This window comes from Chiloscyllium plagiosum, chromosome 11, assembly GCF_004010195.1.
Source record: "Chiloscyllium plagiosum isolate BGI_BamShark_2017 chromosome 11, ASM401019v2, whole genome shotgun sequence".
NCBI classification, from domain to species: domain Eukaryota; kingdom Metazoa; phylum Chordata; class Chondrichthyes; order Orectolobiformes; family Hemiscylliidae; genus Chiloscyllium; species Chiloscyllium plagiosum.
In genome coordinates, this window is record NC_057720.1 from 42213251 (window position 1) to 42226935 (window position 13685).

Below are 13685 nucleotides of genomic sequence, written 5' to 3' on the forward strand. Positions count from 1 at the left end.
GTGCTTTTTAACACGAGGGTAGTAATTAAGAATGAGAACTATGACTCTTTTATCACTTCTCTTGTACAGGTTTTTTATGACCATATTAATTGTAATAGTTCATTATACTGCAGAAAATACGGAGATATGGCATTGAGGGTGAGTTGGAGGTTTGGATTAGGAATTGGCTGGATGGAAGAAGACAGAGGGTAGTAGTTGATGGCAAAGTTTCTTCATGGAGTGCCGTCACTAGCGGTGTTCCGCAAGGATCTGTTTTGGGACCATTGCTGTTTGTCATTTTTATAAATGACCTGGAAGAGGGGTTAGAAGGTTGGGTGAGCAAGTTTGCGGATGACACGAAAGTCGGAGGAGTTGTTGACAGTGAGGAAGCATGTGGCAGGTTACAGCAGGATATAGAGAAGCTGCAGAGCTGGGCAGAAAGGTGGCAGATGGAATTCAATGTAGCTAAGTGCGAGGTGATTCACTTTGGGAAGAATAACAAAAAGATGGGGTACTGGGCTAATGGTCGGATACTTGGTAGTGTGGATGAGCAGAGGGATCTTGGTGTCCATGTACACAGACCTCTGAAAGTTGCCACCCAGGTAAACAGTGCGGTGAGGAAGGCATATGGCGTACTGGCTTTTATTGGTAGAGGAATTGAGTTCCGGAGTACTGAGGTCATGATGCAGTTGCATAAGACTCTGGTGCGGCCGCATCTGGAATATTGTGTGCAGTTTTGGTCGCCATACTATAGGAAAGATGTGGAGGCACTGGAACGGGTGCAGAGGAGGTTTACCAGGATGTTGCCTGGTATGGAAGGAAAATCGTATGAGGAAAGACTGAGGCACTTGGGGCTGTTTTCACTAGAGAAAAGAAGGTTTAGGGGTGACTTGATTGAGGTGTACAAGATGATTAGGGGTTTAGATAGGGTCGACAGTATGAACCTTTTCCCGCGTATGGAGTCGGGTATTACAAGGGGTCATAGCTTTAAATTAAGGGGGGGTAGATATAGGACTGATGTTAGGGGTAGGTTGTTCACTCAGCGAGTCGTTAGTTCATGGAATGCCCTGCCAGTAACAGTGGTGGACTCTCCCTCTTTATGGGCATTTAAGAGGGCATTGGATAGGTATATGGAGGATAGTGGGTTAGTGTAGTTTAGGTGGGCTTGGATCGGCGCAACATCGAGGGCCCAAGGGCCTGTACTGCGCTGTATTCTTCTATGTTCTATGTTCTATTATAGACAGGAGATTGATCCTTAACACCGCAACAATGTTGCTTAGTATTTGTAGGAACTGTCTATACTAAGCATTAGTGTTGCTTTATTTTCTGTTCTAAGGAAGTAATAAATAAATCCATTCATACATAATGGTGTAAGTAACTTAGCTACTTCATTTCCCCTAGAATTTATTGTGAGATCCAGAAAATTGAAGAAAATGAATTCCATTACCAGGAGCAGGTATATTGTACCATTTCTCTTTCCCTTTCTTCTTTTCTCCATTTTTTAAAAAGCTAATTATTTAGCAAGGAACTAAAATAAATTATTGTTCTTTTTCTTTTTGGTGCTTTTTCCTTAGACTGATCCCATTGATTTTGTAGAAAATGTTTGTGAAAATATGCAGCTTTTCAGGAAAGAAGATTTCCTCACAGGAGATCAGTTAATGTTTGAGTACAACCCAGAGGTAAATGTTATAGAGTAAATTGTTTCATATAATTGATACAATATGTATATAGGAATTTGTTTACTATTAAGTGAATTTGCCTCCATAGTTATTGCTTTATATGTCTCAGTTTTACTTAGTTTAAGCATATCTTCTCTATACTGCTTCTATCAAACTGCTGGGAAATATGCCTTGAATTCAGGATTGCTGTGCTATGGGTGAGGCATTTTTTCCCAACCTCCCAAGCAACAATAATTTCAGGAACATTACAAATAGTTTTCAAATGAATTCTAATATTTATACTTCTGTAGAGCAACAATTTTCAAGTCCTCTTATAGATTTGTTCAGAAAGATATTTTTGCTGCTGCTAACTTTTTCTTGAGAACAGAGGTCTTAGAGGATGTGGGGTTGCCATCAAACAAAATATTTCTCTGGTTTATTTGGCTTCAATCCATTGACACACCAGTTAAGCGAAAGTTATTACATTATAAAGGTTGTTTGATTTTGCTTTGGATCGTCCTCCAATGAATACCTTGATGCAACTTTGTGCTTTTAATTGCAGCTTGTACTTGAGAATCTATTTTTGGAGTCTGCACTCAAAAGCAGTATGAACAGTATTTGACTGTTCACAATTGTTCTGGGGTTATTAGCTAATTAGTGTGAAGCAGGAGCTTGGGATATTTCCATTTAAAAGAAGTCTGTTGAATACTTGGAAAGGCTCAGTAGGTCTGGCAGCATCTGTGGAGAGAAATCAGGACTTAATAGTTCTGAGGAAGGGTCACTGAACCTGAAATGTTAACTCTGATTTCTGTCCACAGAAACTGCCAGACCTGCTGAGCCTTTCCAGCAAATTCTGTTTTTTTTCTGATTTCCATCATCTGCAATTATTTCATTGTTTATTTTTTCCATTGAATATTTCTTCCTTTTTTTTGTTCTGAGCAACATAGAAGTAGCTAGTCTTTGTTGTTTTCCAACGGCTGTACAGCCACGATTTGCAACTGTGTGGATTTCGGGGTGTCACATCTTTGTTTTGTCATTGGATGGCATAGGATATTGGTCCTCCAAAGCACAGACTGCTATTCTGAACCTTTCAGGCATTAAAGAAATGTTGAATGAATTGGTCAATTTTGTTTTAGAATGATGTTTAATGGTTTGTATACATAAATTTACAGGGTATTGATGTTCTAATATGATTTAAAATTTCAGTTAAACGTACGGAATACACAAACTACAATTTTTATATTTGTTTTTTAATGAATAATTGAATATTGGAAAGAGGCACTGAAATGTCTTGTACGTCTTGGAATATCCCAGAGCACTTCAGATAGTTCAAATGCTTTAATATTGCTATATAGGTGAGTTATCACTTCAAATGCAAAGTAGATTTTCTCTGTTTATTTTTGTTGACAGGTCATTGCTGCTGCATGTTCCCTTCTCACTCCACAGAGAGCAAATCTGATTCTTCTTTCCCCCAACCACAAAGAAAAGTGTACGCTAAAAGAGCGTTGGTTTGGCACTTTATATGATGTTGAAGGTAAAGTGACCTGTGTCTGAGCAAGAAATCTGTGCTTTTAGAGGGTATGGACATGAAGGGAATAGACAGGCTTCTTTTTTTTTATGGAGTTGATGACATTGGATTTGAACAAATGTAGACTTGAGATGTGAAGGTGTTATGCAGAGCAATCCATTTGGAATAGTGTTTTCAAATTTAGTTTTTAATTGTGTGTATTTTTTCATAAGATCACATGATAGTTGCAAGTGGAGAAGGCCATTGAGTTGAAGTCTTGCATTACAGTATCCCTTTGATCCAGTTTATGTAGGTCATTTTATATAGTTCTTCATGCCCTGAGTGTAGTTGTGTAAATGATTTAGCATACATGAAATGTTATGAACATGTCACCTGCCAGTTTGGGTTTATGCTTGACTTGAGACTAGATATTTTCAATATTATGTCAAATTACTGATAAATTGTATTATATCTATGGGTGAGAAAACTTGTCAATACTTTAACACATTCAAAGTACCAATTTATATAATGTCAATTTGTTTTGAAATAGTCTTCAATGGTTTTCATTCTCTGTGATTTCTTGCACATTGCTTCTTTTATCCATTTCATCATAGATGAACATGTCTATCCCTTCTTTAAGAAGAGGTAAAGAAATCATAATTTTTTCAGGCAGTCTATTACTTAACAGGACTTTTTTTCTTTCATCTGATGCTGACAGACATTGACAAGTATTGGGCTGATTTATGGGCAGGTGACTTTCCATTAAATAGTGCTCTTCATCTACCAAGAGAAAACAAGTATATAGGTGAGCCATTTTTAAAGTTTGTATTTTGCTTTACAGCTAAATAAAATCACAATAGGATCTTTGGGAAAAAAAATAACTACAGAAGTTTATTAAGGATAATTTAATTAATTCATTTTTAAAATCAATAATAAAATTAATGGTGCCTCTTTTTTTTCTCAGCAACTGATTTTGCACTGAAGAAATCTGATCGTACAGATACCCTGTACCCAGTGAAAATTTTGGATAACAAAAATGGTCGCCTGTGGTACAAAAAAGATACCAAGTTTCAAATTCCTAAAGGTAAGTTACCTGATTTCTTCTTTTTACCTTAGTTGCAGTAAGTGAAAGGGGCAGTAGCAGTTCATGCATTTCTACAATTCTAAAAAACTGATGACTTTCCTGTAGCAAGTGATCATTACTGATCTGTAGGAATGTAATACTTAGGAGGATTAGGCCATTCAGTCCGTTGAGTCTGTTTCACAATTCAATAAGGTAATGCCTGATATGGTTGTATTCTTAATCCATTTCCAGTCTCCTCTCATAACTCTAGATTCCCATAAAATTGATCTGACTCTGCCTTGAGTAAATTAAATGATACAGCCTCCACTAGTTTCTAGAGAAAAAAAAGTCCACTGACTAACAGTCCTCTGAGAGAAGAAAGGATTCTCCTCATCTCCCTGGAAGAGAAACCCGTTATATTTAAACTGTCTCCTAGTTTTATTCTCCGTAAAAGAAAATATCCCTCCAGTATTCACCCTCTTGGGTCTTAGGATCTTTTATGTACCAGTAAGATCAATCTGAACTGGCCGAGCCTGTCCAGCTTTCGTTCAGAGGATAACCACCTCATCCAAGGAATGATTTGTGTGAACCTTCTCTAAACTGCTCTTAAAGTAATTATATCATTTTTAGAAATAAGGAGACCAAAATTATGCACTATATTCTATATGCGGCCTCACTAAGGATCCATACAGTTGCAGTGAAACCTCCCTACTTGTATATTCCATTTTCCTTGTAATAAATAGCAACAATCCATTTGCATACCTAGGAACTTGCTGTATCTGCATACTGTGATGTAAACTGTGGGATTTGTATGTATAATATTTGGAGTGATTTTGGGTCTGGTGTATGAATTAGTAACTGGTGGGTTATCTTTGTTTCTTAGCTTAATAGAAAACATTTAAGTATTTCTGTAACCATGGCAATTTCTGTTAAAAAGAGTTTTTGAAGCCTGGCCCCAGTGTGAATGGATTTGTGCGCAAATGGAGTTTTATTTATTTTAAATCATTTGTGAATCAGAATGGTAAATAATTGGGCCTCAGAGGTTTGTTAGAGAGTTTTAGAATTTTTTAAAAATGTAATGGAAATACCCATAACTGAGACTTTTAGTTACAGCTTCATCTTTGGATAGTGTTGTTGGTAAAGTCTTGCAACAGGATGACTGTTTAGAATGTTGCTCCTGAGAATGCAGTGATAGGTTTAGTGAATTAGACCACCTTGAAATGAAACATTTAATCCCATATCAGAGATGTCAGGATAAAATCCCGGAAGTGATTATTAAAGTGAGCATCTTGACAACAAGATGTTTGGTAGTTCTACTTTGTAGTCGTAAATGACGTAAATTACCAAGGTGTGGATACAGGGATTTGAGTTTATTATGCGTGGTACTTTTGGAACTGTTCCAGGAAAGATGTTTTGGGTGCTGTACAAAAGTTGCTTTCTTTCTTTCTTTCCATTTTATAAAGAAGTGTTTTGGCATTAATATGTTTATACTTTTATCATGTTCAGAACCATTTGAATTTGTATGATAAGATCATTCAGATTATTCTATTTTATATACATTCATTTTGTAATAAACTTCAGTTTGTAGTTAAAGCAGGATCTACAGCATTGTGTGCTTATGGGGGTTCAGCAAGATACCACTTTGTTAAAACTAATGTAAATAGAATTATGATCTATCAAGTTTGGACCCTGTCTGTGATCTTATGATTATGACTATGACTCTATACTTGTCTGGTAATAAATCAGCTAGGATCATAATAGTACTCACTTTTTATGATTTATGTACCAGCACACCAGATTTCTCTATACCTCAGAGTGTTCAGGTACTTTTTTCATCGTTACAAAGTGGACAAGTTCACATTTTCCCACTTGTAGCCCATCTGCCACTTTTTTTCACAGTCTCCTGGTCCATTTCCCTTTGTATATTTACTTCTATTTGTTACTTACTTTCCCTCTTATCTTGGTGTTATCAGCAGATTTATTATCAGACATTTGGCTCCTGTGCCCATGTGAGTGATATGGATTGTAAATCATTAGGGCTCCAACACTGATCCATGTGGCACTTTACTAGTTGCGGCATGCCATCCTGAAGTGACCAGTGTATCCCTACTCCTTCCCATTTGTTAGCAAATCCATTATCCATTCTAGTATTTTATCCCCCGCACCAGCATGTAGGAACCCTGATATGGCACTTTATTTTTGTCTTTTGGAAAACCCAGTGCATCACAGCAACTGGTTCTCTTTTAGCCTTCTTGCATGTTACTTTCTCAAAAAATCTAAGTGAGTTAACTTTCCTTTCTCAAACTCATGTTGATCTTTATGATTTTTCTGAGTGTTCTGCTAGAACGTCCTTAGGTTCTAGCAATTTCCCTTTGATAGATAATAGACTTAATAGCCTATAGCTTCCTGCAATCTATTGCCTTCCTGAGTTGAATGAAGGTATTACATTGGTTATTTTTGATGAGGAGGTGCCGGTGTTGGACTGGGGTGGACAAAGTTAAAAATCATACAATACGATGTTATAGTCCAACAGATTGTATTTGAAAGTACTAGCTTTTGGAGCTCTGCTCCTTTGTTAGGTAGCTGACAAAGGAACAATGCTCCGAAAGCTTCTACTTTTGAATAAACCTGTTGGACTATAACCTGGTAATGTGTGATTTTTAACTTTATTGACTATTTTCCAATCCACTGGGGACTCTTCCAGAATATAAAATTTTTGGAAGATGTTACCAATGCATTTTTCATCTCAGAAGCCACTTAAGACTCTAAGATATAAACTATCTGGTCTTGGGGATTTGTCAGCCTTTAGGTCTGATGATTTTCTCGCTTTCTTTTGTAATGGAAATTGTTTTAAGGTCCTTCCTGCCATTCAGCTGATGATTTTCAAGTATTTTTGGGATTCGTCTTTCGAATTCGTCTACACTGAAGGCACACAATACCTGTTCAACACCTGTGCTGTTTCAGGTCTCCAGAGGGCCAGTGCTAGTTTAAATTACACTTTTCCAACTTGTATATGTCAATTTTTTTTATGCCTATTATGCCACCCAACGGTGGAGTTCACAGAAAGCTCAGCCTTTTAAAGCACTAGTTCATTTTCTCACATACTTCATTGTCAACTCATAGAATATAGAACATTACAGCGCAGTACAGGCCCTTCGGCTCTCGATATTGCGCCAACCTGTCATACCAATCTGAAGCCCATCTAATCTACACTATTTCACGTACGTCCATATGCTTGTCCAATGATGACTTAAATGCACTTAAAGCTGGCTAATCACTACCGTCTACTACTCCTTTTACTTATTCTTTAGTCTTTATTTTTGCTGGTTTGTAAAATCTGACCAACCCACTCACTGAAGAAAACAGATTTATAGAGTTTCCTTCCTGTCTAATACAATCCCTAACCGACTTATTTAGTCGGAGTTGATGCTTGTTGAAGAATCTTTCTTTCTTATAGGGATTATTCATTGATTAGTCTTATTAAATATCCTTAAAAACCTTTTACTACGTTGATACTGTTTTATCTGTTGACTTAGCTCCCACTTTAGCTAGCTCTGCCTTCATATGTTTGTAATTCCTTTAGGGTTTTAAAACACTGTTTTGAGACCCACACTTCTCCCCTTTTTAAACTAAATGTAATATTCTGTCATGTTATGATCATTGTCAGTAGAGGCTCCTTTACTTTGAGGTTATTGATTTATCCAATTTCATTGCTTATTAGGCTTTCTACCCTTAGGGATAGCATTGTGGCTCAGTAGTTAGCACTGCTGCCTCACAGTGCCGGGGACCCAGATTTGATTCCACCCTCAGGTGACTGTCTCTGTCTCTGTGTGGAGTTTTCACAATCCCCCTGAGTCTGTGTGGGTTTCCTCCAGGTGCTCCAGTTTCTTTCCGCAGTCCAAAGATGTGCAGGTTAGATGGATTGGCCATGCCAAATTTCCCATTGTGTCCAGGCATATATAGGCTAGGTGGAGTAACCCTGGGAAATGCAGAGTTACAGGGAATGGAGTAGGTTGGAGGGATGCTATTCAGAGTGTCACTGTGGACTTGATGGGCTAAATGGCTTGCTTTGTCACTGTAGGGATTTTATGGTTGACTCTAGAACATACTGCTCAGGAAATTGCCCCAACTACATTTCATAAGCGCATTTACTAGGCTACCTTTGCTATTCTGATTCATCCAGTCTACCATGATTATTGCTATACCTTTTCCTGTATGCACTGTCCCATGTAATTGTATAAACGTCACCCCCAATGACCTGTTATCTTTTAATTCACTGCAACATTTTGATGTGCATTGTGCGTGAATGGTGAAAGTGGTAGCTGAACTGGCACTCAACTGGGCTGCTTTGTCCTGAATGATGGGGAAAATGACGACTGCAGATGCTGGAGGTCAGAGTCTAGCATGGTGCTGAAAAAGTACAGCAAGTCAGGTAACATCCGGGGAGCAGGAGAATCGGCGTTTCGGGCATGAGCTCTTCATCAGGAATGAGGCTTGTGAGCCGGGGGCTGAGAGATAAATGTGAGGGGGTTGTGGCTAGGGGGTGCTGTCCTGAATGATATCAAGCATCTTGAGTGTTTTATGAACTGCATTCATCTAGACTAGTGGAGCGTATTATCATTCTCCAGACTTGTGCCTTGTAGATGGTGGACATCTTGGGAGATGGGATGAGTTACTTGCTGAAGACTTTCCAATCTCTGATCTGTTCTTGTAGCCACAATGTTTATATAGCTGGCCCAGATTCATTTCAGGTTAATGATAGCCCACAGAATATTGATGGTGGTGGCTTCTACATCTTGCCCTTCATGACGTCTCATTACTGTATTACTGACATCCTTAATTAATAGAGCCATCATATTACGTTTTCCTAGTTTGTTTTTGGAATGTCAGGTACTTTTCAATGTTCAGGTTCCATATTTGATCACCCATTCCTGTGATGGCTAAAATCATATCTATTTATTTCTATCTGCTAACTGTTGATTTTGTGATGCTGCAAGCATTCAGAACAGAGCCTTTAACTTTGCCTTTTTATACTTTCTGCAATCTTTGGTCTGATCTACTAATGCATTCAAAGTTCGTACACTGGCTCTTTCTGTCACACTGTAGTTATCATTAGCCAAATCGCTACCCTGCTCTATTTTCTTGTTCTTTCCTGTGATCTATCACATCACTTCTCACATGTTCAGTTCCAACCCTACTCTACAGATTAAAGCCTCTCTTCACATCCTAACACTGGCCCCAGCACAGTTCAGGTGAAGACTATCCCAGCAGTTCAGCTCTTGCTTTGTCCAGTTCATGTCAATGTGTCATAAATTGAAACTGTTTTCCGTACTAACGTTTGAGCCATTCAGTCATCTCTTTATTTACCCAATGCCAATTTGCTTATGCTTCAGGTAATAATCTAGAGATTAATATCTTTTAGATTCTCCTTGAGAATTTAGACCCTGGCATGCTTGTATACTCCAACCAGAACTTCTTTCCTAGTCCTACTTATATTGTTAGCACTCTTGTCCACCATAACAAGCAGATCTTCCCCCTTGCCTTGGAGGTTACTCTGCAGCCCGACAGATGACCTTAAACCTGGCATCAGGCTCGTAAGCTCATTAAAGGCATCACAGCCAAGCCTGATACAACTATTTGAAATCCAGATCTGAACTTCATGGGCAGTGTCTGCTGGATCAGAAGGAGAAATACAATTAAGTTTTGCTCCTTAACTAAAAGACATTGAGGTCAGTTCTTTTGTTGCTACTTACTATAAATGTCAGGTCCATTTACTTCTCTGTAATTCTAGAGCACAATATTATTATTGATCTCACTCATTGATTTTTGTGCCATTATATTTTATTGAAGAAGCAATTTGCTCTCCTCTTTTGCTTTTTTTTGATGAATGGTTGTTTTATTTCATTCTGCATTCCTTCCTGAGCAGATGGCTTTTGGTTTTTCTCACTGTTTTCACTAATTTGATGGTAACTTTCATGAGCATGTTTCTTGCATCCTAAAGTTTGTGTTCTTCCTGCCTCTGTAGAGCATATATCAACATGCTTTACCCCTTTGAAAAATTGTTACTCTGTGAAGTTCAGTATGGTGGAATTAATAGTGACATGTTTAAAAAATAACTTGGTAAATGTGTAATAATGGTGAAAATTATGTATTATGCTGTAATTTTATGTATTTATTTCTATTCAAATAATCTAGTATAATTATGGATATTACTTTTACAGTAGATCTTTATGGTTTTTAATGTGCATGTACGTAAATATTTTCAGCTAATTATATTGGCTTTTTATGATATTCACATACATTTTTACTTTACAGGTTATATCCGATTCCACTTGATATCGCCTCACATTCATAAAAGCCCAGAGAAGTAAGCATCTATTTATATAACAACCAAATAAATCATCTTAGATGTATCACACATTTGTTAAGCTGAGGCTAAGAATGACTATTTTCAGTAAATTAATTAACTGATATCACAGCTAAATATTTGCAGTTCTTAGTTTTTCCCAGATTACTTTCTGCTGCTAACTCTGCAATTCTTTATCTGGCACTGGGAACCATATTATGGCTGACCTGCAAACTGTCCAGCTCTTGTTGCTTGTCATTAGTTATGCAGGAATTTACCAATTTGACAAACACTTGTTTGGTGCAGCTTCATATGTATTAATTAAAGTACAAAAGACTGACATATGTTTGTGATAATATTTTACCAGCGGTACAACAATAAAAAAAGGAACAATATTTTTCTAGTGCTCAACAATATTGTGGAGATGAAATTAATATCCTTTTGGTATTTGTCTACCACCTTAATTGCCAGCAATTTGGGGAATGTTAAGGGAAGTGTCTCTTAAGTTAATATTGCTCAGAGCAATGTTCAGGCTTTGGTGTGAAGTCAGAACAGTTGTCACCTCCATGCTAAATCTAATGAATGATATAGTCCAAGACTTTGTATGCAGTGTTTGTAGTCATTGACAGAATGTGGACATTGCTGGATAGGCCAGTATTTATTGTCTATCCCAAACTGCCCTTTAGAAGATGTCAGTGAGCTGTCTTCTTTAGCTGCTGCAGTCATAGTCATAAAGTTACACCCACAGTGCCATTATGGAGGGAGTTCCAGGATTTTGACCCAGCAACTGCAGAGGAGCAGCAATGTCATTCCAAGTCCGGATGGTGAGGGGCTTGGAAGGGAACCTGCAGGAAAGTGGGCGGCACGGTGGCACAGTGGTTAGCACTGTTGCCTCACAGTGCCAGAGACCCGGGTTCAATTCCCGCCTCAGGCGACTGACTGTGTGGAGTTTGCACATTCTCCCCGTGTCTGCGTGGGTTTCCTCTGGGTACTCCAGTTTCCTCCCACAGTCCAAAAAATGTGCAGGTCAGGTAAATTGGCCATGCTAAATTGCCCGTAGTGTTAGGTGCAGGGGTAAATGTCGGGAAATGGGTCTGGGTGGGTTGCGCTTCGGTGCGTCGGTGTGGACTTGTTGGGCCGAAGGGCCTGTTTCCACACTGTAAGTAATCTAATCTAAAAAAATCTAAAATATTGCTGCTGTACATCTACTGCCCTTGTTTTTCTTGGTGGTAGAGACCTTGGGTTTGGAAGGTGCTATCTAAAGAACCTCGAGTTGCTGTATTGCATCTTGTAGGTGGCACATACTGCTGCTACTGTGCATGGTGGTGGGTTTGAATAATGCTAACCCTAACCTCCAGGAGGACTACATGCACTGGAACCCACTTTGATTTGTTATGAGAACAATCCCCAGGATCCACTCTTACTACCAATAGATGGTGTATACCTGCCTAGCCATTTCATTTGTCTCTACTCAAAGACCATGGCTTTCTCTGAGCACTTGATCCCTCTTTGCCAGTTTTGCTAAGAAAACAATGAGGCCAACACTTCTGGGATCAACTCTCATTATTAACAATAAAATAAAGTGTATAATTTGCCTGACAAGAAGCCTCTGCACTCAGCCTCTTCTATGTTGGGCTTCCTCTGTTGTACTCTAGAATGGATCTAGGGAACCTGCTTTGTCTTCTTGCAATTGAATTGTATGCAGCAGTCATCCTCATTAGGGAGATGCCAAAGGAGCACCTCTAGAGGTTGCTGCACTAGCCTCCAGGCTGATGGTGATGATAATAACATCTTGTGGGGGTAGAATCCTCTTCACTGATTCTTCTTCCATTGTATGTCACTCTGGCTCATTAGAGGGGACTATTAGTTGTGCTGTAACTGGAATTCTTTCCAAACGTCTTCGTGCCATCAGTGTCACTGGTGAATGCTGCATAGTGCTGCATGCATTCTATACATCTAATTGTACTGTCCCTATGTCCTATTCCCTCTTTAATGCTACAATTGAATCTGCCTGTGCACCCTCTTAAATAGTATATTTTAGAAGCTCATCTCTCACTGCAAACTCGAACCCAATCCTCCTACCACTGAGCTCATCAAAGCATTGTATAACTTCGAGTCCAGAGTGTGGTGCTGGAAAGGCACAGCAGGTAGGGCAGCATCCGAGGACCAGGAGAATTGACATTTTGGGCATAAGCCCTTCATCAGGAATGATCTGACCAGTTGTGCTTTTCCAGCACCACTCTCGAATCTGATCTCCAGCATTTGCAGTCCTTCACTTTCCTCCATTGTGTAATTTATTACCAAAAATAACAACAATTTAGTAATTTTTCTTCTCTAACTTCATGGCTCAGAGGAAAGTTTTGTGACATTTCTTTTCACGTGACTAAATATCAAAAAAATTTCGAAGCAGACGTTAAGTGGCTTATATAAATGAATTTCCTGGGCTAAAGCAACCATTTCTGTTATTTTAATAAAAAAGCAAACAAAAACAGAAAAGGCTGGAAAAATTCAGCAGGTTCAGTGCATTTGTGCTGGAAGTTCTAAAGAAGGGTCACTGCATTTGTAACGACTCTGCTTTCTCTCCACAGATACTGCCAGATCTGCTGAGTTTTTCCATAAATTTCTGTTTGTTTCTTTTAGGTTTTTGCTTTTTTTGTTGCATGATGTCTGTTTGAGTTTGAGCAATAGCTATAATAAATTCTAAGTCTTAGAGTATTTATAGCCAATGTCTGATATGTAAGTAGTAATATGAGATCACTTTTTGTCCCTAGCTTGGTGTTGTTTGACTTATTTGTCAATATTGTGGCTCATAACTTAGCTGAACCTGCATATGAGGCTGATGTTGCTCAATTAGAATATAAATTAGTGGCTGAAGAACATGGACTAATCATTAAAGTGAAAGGATTTAACCACAAACTTGGGGTAAGTAGGTGCTATTCTGAATTCTATTATACTCCTAGCACACAAGCTTCAATAAGATCTACATTTAAAATTTTTTGATGCCTGCTGTAGTTAATGCTTAGAATTGAACAGTAATATGAAGTTTCAGCTGGCTAATTGTAGTGTAAATATATATATTTGAATCCTTTCTTTGATTCTTCTTTTCTCAATTCTTTACTCCTTTCAATTTTG

At 38.3% G+C, this 13685-nt stretch overlaps 1 protein-coding gene across 3 annotated transcripts in view; it reads left to right on the top strand.

Annotated features, from left to right (window-relative positions):
• Positions 1-13685, top strand: part of LOC122554338 (nardilysin-like) — a 111906-nt gene that overhangs the window by 59983 nt on the left and 38238 nt on the right. For all 3 annotated transcript variants that reach the window (XM_043699203.1, XM_043699204.1, XM_043699205.1), the window contains exons 14-20: positions 1381-1435; positions 1554-1658; positions 3048-3171; positions 3863-3949; positions 4109-4228; positions 10523-10574; positions 13325-13475. In XM_043699203.1, coding sequence (XP_043555138.1) covers positions 1381-1435; positions 1554-1658; positions 3048-3171; positions 3863-3949; positions 4109-4228; positions 10523-10574; positions 13325-13475 — 694 coding nt within the window. The remainder of the gene's footprint in view (positions 1-1380; positions 1436-1553; positions 1659-3047; positions 3172-3862; positions 3950-4108; positions 4229-10522; positions 10575-13324; positions 13476-13685) is intronic.